Here is a 13513-nt window from a genome sequence, read left to right on the forward strand (position 1 = left end):
TTCTCTTTGTGAAGCTAAATAGATCGAGCTCCTTGGGTCTGTCACTATAAGGCAGGTTTTCTAATCCTTTAATCATTCTTGTTGCTCTTCTCTGAACCCCCCCCAATTTGTCGACCTCCTTCTTGAGTTAGTGTTTAAAATAAGGTTTCATTTTGAAATCCATAGACAGTGAAGTACAATACATAAAGTGTTAATGAAAGTCATATGTGGTACTTTACCTTGACATAAAGTACAGATAAACCCATAACTTTTTTCTTTTAAGTACATTAGTTCATATACAGAAAGCTTGAAATACCTGGAAGGAATTTGCCTTTGTGATTTTCCTTAAACTTAAGTAGCATATGCTAAGCTTTAAAAAAGGGCACTGCCATTACTGGCTATTCAGGAGTAGGGGACTGGCTGGAGGATCCAGAGTTTGCTCCGACAATATCTAGCATTGAAATTGTCTTCTGCTGTTTTCTATATATACTTAATCACCTTAGCATCACCTACAAAAATCATTTTGGTGCTTATTTTAATGGAGACGCTTGTAGTCAAAACATAAAATTCTTCTTTCTCCAAAAGAACTACTTTCCATTCCTGGGGACAGCATGTGACAGCAGAAATTCCAAAAATTTTCAAGATCTGAAGACATCCATAATAAATGGTCATTACTACTTCTAAACTTCAGTTCATTTTTCATAGCTGCTGATAGAGGAGCTCTCTTATATCACTGCTGTTAGTTTAGTACAGTTTCTCTCAGCTGTTTAGAATCGTTGGATGATTTTTCTCAGATTTTCTTCTTGAGTGGTATCCTTTCCTTACAATCTATCTATTTAAAAAAAAAAAATGCTACATAGAAGTGAAATCCAAAGGCTCTTGCAGCCATGGGTTACTTTTCTTTTTCTCTTGTACCGGGTCACAATATTTTTTTTACAGAAATAGCTGAGAAGGAGCCTAGATTGTTTGTAAAATGCCTGTTTCGGTAAATGTGAGCAATGCCTGATGTCTTGCAATAGGCTATGACTTGGCTCTCTAGTATCTTAGTATGTCTTTGTGAGTTGGGATGAACGTTTCCAGAATATGCTAACTCAGCTGGTCATCAAGAGTCTATTGGTGTAGGCCTAATAAGTCCCTATGCAGAGATCTTGACATTTTCCAAGTGGCTAGGGACTCCCTCCAGTTGGAGTTAATGGGGGGCAAAAAGGCTTCTTTCTGCTATAAATATGGTAATACTTTATGGGGTGGGGAGACCAGTTGACTCCATCGTCCATGCCTCATCTGTCCTTATCTTGACAAGGATCTTGCTTCATTAGCCTTATAAAACATCTGTTCTCCTGGGCCAGATTGTCACACTGCCTCAGCTATGGGTGAGATGTACTAATCTCCTGGGCCGTTAAAGCTTTGTGCTATTAGAGTGCACACTCTGAGCTTATGGTCCCATCAGGATCCTGTACACATCCCACAAGATTCAGGGCAGTCAGCATCAGTGCTTATTCTGACGCTGTTGTTCTTTTCAGTTCCAATGGCCTTGGTGCAACTGTAATTCACATCTGCTGAGTCAACATCCCTTCCCCACCTGACTTAATGCATCAGCCTGAGCTTGCTATCTGAGGAGAGACTTATCAGGTTATGTGGGTTACCTGAAAGACTTCTCTCTAAGGCTGAATCCACTGGACCTGGGGAGAAAGACCACAATTCCTGCTGTGACAACCATCCTCTTTGGAGTATCTGAGCTACTCTTTATAAACTTTCATGGACTCCAAAGCAGAGACTATGAGCTAGCTTAAGAATTCCCTTCTGCCATGGCACCATCTTCTTTTGGGTGGATGGAACAGAGTGGATGGTAACACCCACATTACTATCTTGCCAGTCTCTTAAGTAGTGGAGCACAAGTACATGTACCATGTGTCCTCAGGTGCCCGTGCTGCTGAGGGAGTCTTCAAATTGAAGGAGTGGGGAAGCCGTATAGCCATTTCTGTTCTTTGCTCCTGAGATATGACTGACGTGGCATTACCCTCCTCGTTGTCACTGGGGGGATTCTCACATTTGTGGTGGTCTTGAATTCTGGACAGCGAAGCTGAGTTCCGTTACGTTTAGTTGTGAGAGTTCAGAGTAGACCTCAGTCCAGCCCTGTTCCATGACCTGTTCTCCCTTGTTCAATTTGGAGTGGGATCAGATTCTCAGACATTCAGACTTGCTCCATGTAGCTGCCTGGATGTTGGGACCATTCAGACATTGAACAACAGTGGTCATATGAGGTAAAATGTCTTAAAATTTCACAGACCATCTACAATGCACCTTGAAGTGCAAGTGCTTAACCCAGACTTTATCTCACCATCCTTCTGGCCTTTGATTTGCCTGTCCAAGGAATTCTCAGTTTTCATCTGTCCAACTGTGAAGAGATTTCTTCAGAGAATGATTCATGCCTGTCTTTCTGCACGACAACCGCTAGCGTCTTCATATACTTAAATGTACTTCCTCTTCTTAGAAGGCATATCAGTTACAATGGATCCAGTGTGCATAGTTTTTGGCAACTGTTTTTTTGATTCTTTTGTTTTCTGTCATTTGCTTGTAAAATGAACTGGTATTTAGAGGCACAAGGGGCCTTAGATTGGGAATTGCTGTCTTCTCATGAGTTGGTTTAGTGACCTCAGAAGACTAAAACAATAGGAGTTCCTGCAAGTTAGGTGCTGAGAATCTAAAACCAGGAGTGGGAATTTAATTTTTCTTATACAGAAGGTATGTGGAGTGATTTTTATTTTTTTTATTTACTCAAGATGCAAATCAGAGAGTAAATAAAGTCTAATTTTTGTAAGATTTTTTGCATGTATATGCATCATGGTACAATCTAGCTAGGAACACTTCTTGAATTTTTTAGCTTTCTTTAAAACTTAGATTTTCAAACTAGCAGCAACCTGAAAAAAATGCACATTTTTGTAGTAGTATTTGTCTTTATTTTCTGTAGGCTTCAGAAATCTACATGATCATAGAATCATGGACGTTATAGATAGAAATGTAAAGCTATCCAGTCTCTCTCTCTGCCAGTGCAGGATTGTTGTCCACAGTACATTTCTCTAGTGTCTTGTCCAGTCTAGTTTTAAGTTGCAAACAATGATTACACACGTGCTGGCAGTGGTGACATTCCACCCAGGGTCTTCCTTCAGCTAAAGTATGTAATTCTGTGACATCCAGTGGATGTTTTAAATACTGCTGTCTAGTGAAAAAAGAACTTTTCAAATATTGCTATTAGATCAACCATAGGAAGATTTGAACTTACTATCTCGGTTTATCTATCAATCGGTTTCTATTAACCTCTTCCATTAATATAGTTACAAATTAAATAATTACTGCAACATTTACAAAGAGGAAAATCTGATCCACAACGTTTAGTATGCAATCAAAGCCAATTTAGAGAGAGATCAACTTAACCATATAAAAGTGTGATTTCTATACCAAAGCCTAAATTAAAAAGTTAACCATTTAAATAATCAACACATTTTTATTTGAGCTATTCTACCTTGGGTTTGTTTACATGGAAATTCAAGATATGCACCGTCAGCTGTAAGTGTCTGAGCCCTCTGAATTCATTGCAGTTGTGACCTGAATACTTTGTCTTTTTTCCCATCCGTATATTTTATTTGGTGTCAGTAGTAGTCAACAAAAGTTCACTACCGCCCCTACAGCAAATGCATCTCTACTAACTTGTGTCAGTATGAATATGGCTCTGGCAAATAGTAAAGAACTCAGTTCCCCTTGGAAGAAATTGCTATTGCCAAGTCAGAGGTATAAAAAAACTAGTGCAAAGTGACGGTTTTAAATGTAACCGCTGTGGTTTTGTGTTTGTAACCAGATTATGAAGACTCTGGAGCTCTTGCCTATACCCAATAAAAACATGCTGGAGGAGAGCAAAGTGCTTCCAATTATCCAGCGCTGGGCTCAGACCAAGACTGCAGTCCCACAGCTCAGCGAGGGGGATGGTTATTCCAGCGAGAACACATCACGGGCTCATACGCCACTCAACACGCCAGATCCTTCCATCAAGCAGAGCACAGAAGGCGACACAGACACCCCGAAGAAGCTTGTCTTTCGAAGGCTCAAAATTATAAGTGAAAACAGCATGGACAGTGCAATCTCTGATACCACCAGCGAGCTGGAGGGAAAGGAGGGCAAAGAAGACCTAGACCAGCTGGACAGTGCGCCGGCAGAGGAGCCGCCGCAACAGGAAATCAAAGCTGCCATTGATGCTGCAGTGGACAGCAGCAAACCTCGGTCTATCGAGCTGGAGGCTGAGCCTGAAGCAGAGGCCAAAGAGAGCAATGGCACGAAGCTAGAAGAGCCCATTGCGATGGAAACACCATCTCAAGATGAAGAGGAGGGGGTGTCTGACGTAGAGAGTGAGAGGAGCCAAGAACAGACTGACAAAATACTGGATATGAGTGACTTGGCTACCAAGCTTCTGGACTGCTGGAAAGACCTAAAGGTAAGAGGAACAGTAGCTCGCTGTAGCTATGGCAGTTGTATTTATAAAGGAAAAACATCATTGTTTGCAGTTGAACATAAATAAGACGAAGTTGTTGCCTTGTTTGTAAATGTTTTTTGCCAAACAAATAGGAACGCCTTCCCTAAGTGAGGGATTTCAGCCAAAAAACACACCTCCAGGTACTTTCTGTGAATTCCCTTTGTTGCAAATTATACCCTATGGGATTTATGCTAATGTGTTATTCATTGATCAGAGATGAATCAGTCCAGCTTGACCACTGAGATGACGGCATATTCATCCAGTTCAGTTTAGTTCATTTTTTTAAAAGCGGTTTATTGGTGATTTGGTCTTTGCTTGGCTGGTGCTATCTTGCAGGACTGTTTTCTAAACCAGCCAGAAAATAGCAGGGCAATAATAGTGCAGTGAGCAATTCTGGCTCAACCACTTCAGCATACGTCTGAATGTTCTACCAAATGTCTGATCTAGATGTAAATTGTGATCTCAAGACGGTCAGTGTGGCTGGTCCGATAAATGTTTGCTTTTCATCTGCAATTTTTTGTAGCATTAGGAGACTGTTGTCTTCTGGCAACTTTCTGTTCTGTTGACATTATTGCTAGTGTTGAGTTAAGTTCCAAAGATTTAAAGATTTATGTTCAGATCAGCTAAACATCAAAACATCTGGATGCTAATCTGAAACCTTGAAGCCTGCCACTGGGCAGTGGGGGCTGTGATCCTCCATACACTCTTTCCAGTCCCTGTACCTTACCTGCGGTGTTGTCTTGGCAGGTGAGGGAGGTGGTGGCTGGCAGGCTGCTTCCTCCTTCCAGCATCAGGCTGACCTCTCCTCTGAGCAGCTGAGTGGCCTTCTCTGGTAATGAATCTTTTCCGGGAGCAGCCTACTCTGGCCCAGTGGGACCCAGTGAATCCTAACAGTCTGCCACTTGAAAATTTAAAACACTCAATCATCTGTCCTAGAGTTCTCGGTGGTACAGTTAAAACCCCTCACCCCATCCCCATAAAGTGAGCGTTCCTTGCAGGAATGGAAGGGTGGGAGGTTAGTTTTAAATTTGAAAGTGACATTTCATTGGGACCCTGCGGAGATGTTACAGGCCACGGCACTGGAGTGAAAGAGCTGCCCCTGAAGAGGGGAGGTGCTGAACAGAGGATTGCAAGGTTTAAGTAGACACTTGTCCCTCATACTCCCCAGCCAGGATAACAAAAGGAAGCAGTGGGGAGGGACTCTAGTTTGACCTCTCCCAGTGGCCTCCTTGTGGGAGAGATGGAAAATGCAGTCCTGACATTTTCTTGTACTTCCAAAAGGGTTTATTCTTGGTTAGGTTAGTTAAGGTACAGGTAGCCTTCATTTTAAGGAAAGAGTTTGCCCTCCCTTAATAAGAAGTTCTCTCATAGCGTACATTCCTATCAGACAACACACCCTAAGGCCTTCGATGGTAGTATTTTGCCCCTTAAAATGTCCAACTCTTGATGTTTCAGGAGAGTCTAGTAAAGAGAATTGATAATGCACCTCATTGGGCAGTGCTGTACATGAATGGGGATATTCCTTCCTGGCCTTTGCTGGAGATCAGCTTAGGGGTGAATTCATGAGACACTATTTCCTATGACTCTGTTAGCTTCCATAGCCACCAACGTTAATGGCCATAAAATTATCCATTTTTGGTAGGAAAGAGAAATTCTTCTCTTACCTGGTTACTATTCAAAATAATCTCTAATTTGTGTGCATTTACAGAGTTTTGACTATAATTATGTTGTAAACCTAATAGGAGAAAAGATGTGACCTTTGTAAATTACAAATTATGCACTAAAATATGTTTATATATGCAAATAAGGTTGTATGTATTGTCCCCCTTTTTTAACCCTGTGGATCTACAGTATATTGGTTAACCGCTTTAGTCTGCAGTTTGTTTAATTAATCAGGGGTTGAAGATTTCTTCACTTAAAGGGACACTGTCAGGTTAAATATATATAAACCAAAACACATTTTCCTTATGTAATTAATACCATGTATTATTAAAACTGAAAAGTTAAAAAAAAATTCTTCACTTTATGCTGTTTTGTTCTTGAATTTTTCTCACCTCTGACAGTCATGGACTATTCCGCTACCCTTTTGGTTATACTCTTTCCGGCTACTTTCATTTTCAGGATCTCCTGCTGTATTGTTTGAGTTGCAAATACTGTAGGGGAATAATTGTTTAAAAAAATTTTTTATTGAAGTTTATAAGGAAAATCTTGGATTCTAATGCTGTTAAGTTTTATAAAACCTTATTTTGGGGCCAGATTTGACCTGACAGTGTCATTTTAACATCAAGTGCTGACTCCCAGCACACTTGCAGTTTCTGTTGAATTTGGAGTAGCCCTGACTTCAGCTACCTAAATCCACTGGCTCAAGCCCGTGGTCAGCTATGGAATCATTACCCATCAAATTTGCCGTTTGAGATGTGGATTCACTTCCTCCCTATGGGGTCTGCCCTGTTGCAACTTACCTGATATAATTCTGAGGACACTAATAACCATATGTAACATGATTTAAAGTTCTGATCTTGGGTACATGGGTATATTTGCCCAAGAGCTGGTTTTGTGATACTTGAATTATAATGTACCATGTATCTGAAATCAGAATCAAGCCTTAAGTCTGTGAAAACCTTTTTATCTTGCCAAGTGTTCTTGGGGAACTGATATGACCCTCTGGATGTATTCCGTCCTGTGTTTTATCATGGCACTAAAAGAGTTAACTGCTTCTGTCCAACTTTCACCTGTTAGAGTATTGCATATTGTCTTTTGGGCTAACTGTCAGGCCAAGATACTACAGCTCTGAAATGGCTGATAAGTCTTAAGACTTTTAGGCTACAGAAAGGCCATTGGGGCACTTAGTAAAGTCCCATATTCTAGATTAAAGGGGGATGCATAGTTACCCTGTCTCCTGATCCTTTAGACTTTCTGTGGGAGCTGGGTCTGTCTTCCCATCAACTTTGTCCCATCACCAAAGCAGGAAGACAGCAAGGTGAATTTTCAGGTGCTTCCAAGCTCTTTAAAGCTGGTTTTTCATTGAGTTGTGGAACTTGTCATCTGCAATAATAGTGTCATAGGAGGGGTGGGTGGGAGGTTGTGAAATCTCGTAACTTAAGCTATGTCCTCCCCGATCTTGATGATGACCCCCTTGTAATTTCAACCATTTCCATCCAGCTTCTCAGGGCAGCAAGGAGCTTGTTAACATCACCAGCTGACCATGTGTCTCCTTTTCTCAACTCCATTTTCAACTCCGTGCTGAAGAAGGGAGAGAACATAGCGTGCATACTGTGAAGAAACAGGAAGATGGTTGGGAAGCTGGATGATGCATGAGAAATATAATAGGTGAAAAGAGGACAGAGGTGGTTAACTCATTGATGCCGACGTTATTTTGGTGCGTCCATTGCCGGCAATGGACGTCGCTCCGGGAAAATCCCTACTCCTGGCATGAAAGGATTAAGTGAGCTATCTTTTTATATACCTCTATACACAGGACAGTTGCCTTGGGTTGCAAGGCCTTGTACGTTTTGACGCCTGAACCCATGAGGAATATTGGCTGACAATACATACCTCATTGCAACACAAACATTCACAATATCCAGTGGGGTAAATTTTCAGCATAGGCTTTTGCACACAGTTCCTGTTGGAAGAGGAAATGGTGCATATATCTCCTGATGCTGAAAATGTACCGTAAGAGTCGGTGAACACACAGTAGGTAACAGGTGGTGGTTAAATGCAATACTTACATACTCTTTAGCCTGTGCAAGAACCTGGGCTGTGCTATTGTACAACAGGATTCAAAGGAAACAGGTAAGGCCCCCGTGGGACTGATGAGAACCTAGTGACATTTATTATGAATACTGCATGGCGTGTGATGGCTAATGATTCCAGTGCTTTTCACCTAGTGGTATCTGAGGGGGCTGATGGTCTTAACCATTAACCCTAATTTGTGGGGTGTTTTCACACTCATTAACACTCATTAAAAGCTCATGGTGTTAGGAGGATCACAATAATTTATAGGAAGGGCTGAGCTTTCTTCAGCAGGTTCTTTTGATCTTGGTCTTCTTCCTTAATCTTTATTTTATGAAAGACTTTATAATTATTACTTTAAGTTTAGTTGCATCATTTTAACAGTGCTCATATTTTGAAGACCGTCTAGCTGTTGAGGATTCGTAGCTGAGACTGCCCCAGCAGCCTTAAAGTATTAGAAATATTAGTTTTCAATTTAGTTTTGTTGTTTCTTTCATACAAAGGCTTTACATAGAGAATTTAGTTACTTTAACAGAAATGGCAATAGCAACTCAATTTGTGGTGTTGCAATAAAGTTAGCATCATATACACACTTCTCTAGGGCTGGTGGTGCTAAGCTTCTGCAATCTTTCTTCACAATACTTTTGGGTGTGCAGACAATCTCACAACCTTCTTGGTGAGAGGTCAGAAGCATTAGGTTATAGCTATTAGGCTTCCTAGAGCATTCACTTAAATTACAGCATACTCATTTTTTAATAGTACTTTTCTGAGTACCTTTCTGAACTGGGTATCTCATGGGATTAGTAAAGGTTAAGTTAGCTTTGAACTCTGGGTCACAGTTGCAAATATTTGAGGTCAGCAGTGGTTAAGTAATTGTCCTAGTTTGGCCTAGGTGAGATGGATTTGGTCTCTGTTGCAGTCCGCTTCCCAGTATCAGCATAAAAGAGCCCCTGTCCATTTAGAACAAAATCACAAATCGCATGATTGTTAGCAGCCTGAGCAGAGACGGGAAGGATCGAATGGCCCGTGCAGACTGCATCTATCCTCTCGCCCTTAGAAGTGGTCTTTCCAAGTCATAACTGAGGCACCTGGGTAGAGCAGTGTTGAGAAACTTTACAAGTACAATTCCTCAGGCCATACCTATTCTATAGATAACAGACTTCATCTCCCAGGATGGCCGTCTGCACCTTATACAAATACCAACCTCAAATTCAGAAAAATATGAATTACATATAATATATATGAAAATATCATTGCTGCTTAGTGGGTAATCTAACTCAACCGTCTTTGCATTTATTTAGCCTTCGCTGCCCACACCTCCTTGCATAGTTTTTCTCCCCCCCCCCCCCCCCTCGGTAGCTCTTGCAATACAAATGTTACTTTGAAGCTCATGGTGTCCACAGAATGACTAGCGGAGAAAGGGGAGAGCTGTTCAAGGAAAAGGAGCAGCAGCACATGATACAGACAAGCAGGGAAGAGGAAAGTAGAATGTGGGGAGAAGGGAGGGGAGTTATGACTGGGATGGAGAAAGGTTTCACAATTAATAAGGGAAGATGGGAGGGAAGAGAACACAATCGCAATTTGATTTGATTCAGTGGCTGTAAAAGAAGCCAGTGTTTTCAGTGAAAGAGGCTAAGGCTTGGGCTACGCTAGTGGGAGGGTTCGAACGAACATACGCAACGTCAGCTGTGCTATTCGCATAGCTGAAGCCAAAGTATCTTAGTTTGAATTACCTGACCATTCTCACAGCGGTGAGTCGACCGCTGCGGCTCGCCCGTCGACTCCGCTTACTCCTCCTGCTGAGGTGGAGTACGGGCATCGATTCATCGCGTCTACATGAGACGCGATAAATCAATCCCCGATACGTCGAACGCTACCTGCTTATCCGACGGGTAGTATAGACGTATTCTTAGAGAATAAGCAAAACGAGGTAGAGAGGACTAGGAGAAACAATAGGCAGAGGAGAGAGGTACAGAAATAGAAATGATAAATGCGATGCCATGCATTGCATGCAGGTTAGTGGAATTATATGTGCACATATTATTTCCTGTATTTTATTGTTTCTCTGGAGAGCATCTGCTAGCTCTGTTTTGGCACTGAAGAGCAGAAATCAGTGACCAAATATTGTTGATGAAACTTGAGCTTGTAGTTAGGCATAGACAGATCTTTAAAAAGTCCAAGCAACTGATAATTTCCACCCTTAATTTGCAAACTTTGCCAAGTGACACAAGTTCCAGAGAAGTGTTGGTGTGATTCTGTAGCTGCACAAACTGCAGTGCAATGGATTTGTCGGCATGAAAGTGACTGTACCCAGTTTTATTGATGAGTTTCAAAGACACAGATTTTTCATAATCGAAAGATGGAAAAAGTGCAAAATAGTCAAATGAGCAGTTACTCTGCTGCAGTTTTCTAGCGTGCTGAGACACCTGTGTGGATACACGATTACCTCGTTACCGTTCTCCCCACACAGTAACATTTGTTCATCCATAGTCATTACGCTAGACCAGCTTTCTCCCTTGGCTTGTTGAGCTGTACTCTTTCCCTGTTGTACTGTAACTTTCCTACATTCATCTTCATTGTCTTAATTGTCCATCTACATTCCATCCTGCTAAATAAAACAAAATTAAACTCTCTATTAGCGAGACATTAAAAGGAAATTCCATTAAACTTCATACTCCTTCCTTAGAGCTGCAGAATGATCTCAAATCTGCTACCTTACCTAGACCCAATAGGGTGATTTGGGGCAGACTGGCAGTGTAACTTTCACTTTTCCTTTAGTTTAAATTAGACCTTTAAGGTTAATATTTTTTTTTTTTTTATTTAATTTTCTGCGTATCCTGTTAAACAAAAATTGTTTCTGAAAGAGGGTAGAAAAGTGTTTGGACATTTGTTACGGTGCTTGCATTGATTCAGTCGTTACGTATATGCAAGTAAGACAGTTAAGTTTCAAAAAAATGAAATCAGCCTTTCACTGGCGTTCTGTCTGGTTTGCATCTCATTTGATCACCACGTGGTTTTCATAGAATAATTTTGATCCATCACTTGATATAACATGCATCTGCTTGCCAGACCACTCGACCGGTGGATCCTTCAAAATCTGAATGACCCTGACATGTAGGCCTGGGAAGAAGCCCCTGGAGCATTTTGTTCATTGCCATGTGTTGATTCAGGATTGTCTTCTACCTTAAACTTTAAAGTTGTTAAATGGGGATGTAAGATTTGCCATATCAGATTAGATCATTGATCCATCAGGTCTGCAATCCCGCCTATAACGGGCCAATATCTTTTACTTCAGAGGAAGATATACCACCAAGCTAATTGTGCTATGCTGTGTACGGAGAGGGCAAGCACCTTCCTGACCCCTGCAGCATGACTTCCTTCAGGCCCTGAACCATGAGGCTAGATTACCTTTATTTTGGTCTGCAAAGCTGAAAATATTTTTAATAGCCATCTGTTTTAAAGTACAGCCATAGAACTTGGATACATGATGACCTGCAGCGGTAAATTGCATAAACTGACAATATACTGCGTGAAGCCACATTCCCTTAATTTGTTGTAAATTTATTGGTGCTGTTTTTATTAGGTGAGCCCTTGTTCTTGTCATAGTCTTTGTAGCTCTAGAAGACCCCTAGGAACTATTTTTCTGTAACTAGATCCCTGCACAGATCCAAAAATTTGGATCCACATCAGATCTGCAAAGATAGTAAACAATACAACCACAGATGCAGATACACACAGCTATAAAGTGTATATCCCAGATTTGCAGGGCTCTATCAGTAACCTGCCTTGGCAAAGTCCATTATTTAATTGGCCTAATGGTTTGTGGGACTTGGGGAATCCAGTTCCTAGAGTCTAACCTACCTCTTCCCTCTTACTTTCAGGCTGTTTCTATTTTAGCCACACTAAATGGCTCATTTTGAGTACTGGAGTTTTTTATGGTTATCCTACCCAATTTTTTGTGTTTCCTGAGAGCTGCATGTATTAAGTGTCAACGGGACCATTGTATTACAAATCTTATTATGCAAGTTCCCTTGGAAATTGATAGGATGTAGGGTAACACGCAGTATAGGCTAACTCTTCCCCATACATGGCCCAAGTAAATGGGCTTCTTCTGGGCAACAGGATGGTGGTGGTGACGGGGGGTGCTGAAATTGTAAGCAGTGCACACAGCTGCTCCTACTCCAGTTGCTGGCACTGGATCCACATAAATAGTGTCCTTAAGCCTACCACTCCCTCCAGTATGAAGAGACTTAGAAGAAAAAGCCTGGCATTGCATCTCCCCAGTGTCCTTGGTAATGGAGATAGAGGGCACGGGCATCATCTAGCCTCTCTGCGGTGTCTTTATCGTTCAAAGCTGCTCCCTTTATACTCTGGTGGCCACCAGACTTGCATATTCTCTCACAAGCTTCCTGCTTCTGTTACGCTTAAAGAATTTCTTTGTGTAGTGTGAAGAACGAGGAGTACTTGTGGCACCTTAGAGACTAAAAAATTTATTTGGGCATAAGCTTTCGTGGGCTAAAACCCACTTCATCGGATGCATGCAGTGGAAAATACAGTAGGAAGATATATATACACAGAGAACATGAAAAAATGGGTGTTGCCGTACCAACTCTAATGAGACTAATTAATTAAGGTGGGCTATTAGGAGGAGGAAAAAAAAACCTTTTGTAGTGATAATCAGGATGGCCCATTTCAAACAGTTGACAAGAAGGTGTGAGTAACAGTAGGGGGAAAATTAGCATGGGGAAATAGTTTTTACTTTGTGTAATGACCCATCCACTCCCAGTCTTTAGTCAAGCCTAATTTAATGGTGTCCAGTTTGCAAATTAATTCCAGTTCTGCAGTTTCTTGTTGGACTCTGTTTTTTTTGGTGAAGAATTGCGACTTTTAGGTTTGTAATTGAGTGACCAGGGAGGTTGAAGTGTTCTCTGACTGGTTTTTGAATGTTATAATTCTTGACGTCTGATTTGTGTCCATTTATTCTTTTGCGTAGAGACTGTCCGGTTTGGCCAATGTACATGGCAGAGGGGCATTGCTGGCACATGGTGGCATATAGTGTGGCTGATATGATTAGGTTCTATGATGGTGTCCCTTGAATAGATATGTGAACAGAGTTGGCAATGGGCTTTGTTGCAAGAACAGGTTCCTGGGTTAGTGTTTTTGTTGTGTTGGTGTGTGGTTGCTGGTGAGTATTTGCTTCAGGTTGGGGGGCTGTCTGTAAGCGAGGACTGGCCTGTCTCCCAAGATCTGTGAGAGTGAGGGATCATCCTTCAGGAT

At 41.4% G+C, this 13513-nt stretch overlaps 1 protein-coding gene across 10 annotated transcripts in view; it reads left to right on the forward strand.

The window, feature by feature from the left end:
• The window catches only part of SETD2 (SET domain containing 2, histone lysine methyltransferase), a 143915-nt gene that overhangs the window by 56514 nt on the left and 73888 nt on the right, over nt 1-13513 (forward strand). For 6 of the 10 annotated variants that reach the window (XM_065582561.1, XM_065582564.1, XM_065582563.1 and 3 more), the window contains exon 12: nt 3833-4462. In XM_065582561.1, the coding sequence (XP_065438633.1) occupies nt 3833-4462 (630 nt within the window). Of the gene's footprint in view, nt 1-3832; nt 4463-7663; nt 7947-13513 lie in introns of all 10 variants that reach the window. The other 4 variants (XR_010598164.1, XR_010598166.1, XR_010598165.1 and 1 more) reach the window with 2 other exon arrangements.

Source organism: Chrysemys picta, chromosome 2, assembly GCF_011386835.1.
Source record: "Chrysemys picta bellii isolate R12L10 chromosome 2, ASM1138683v2, whole genome shotgun sequence".
Lineage (NCBI taxonomy): Eukaryota > Metazoa > Chordata > Testudines > Emydidae > Chrysemys > Chrysemys picta.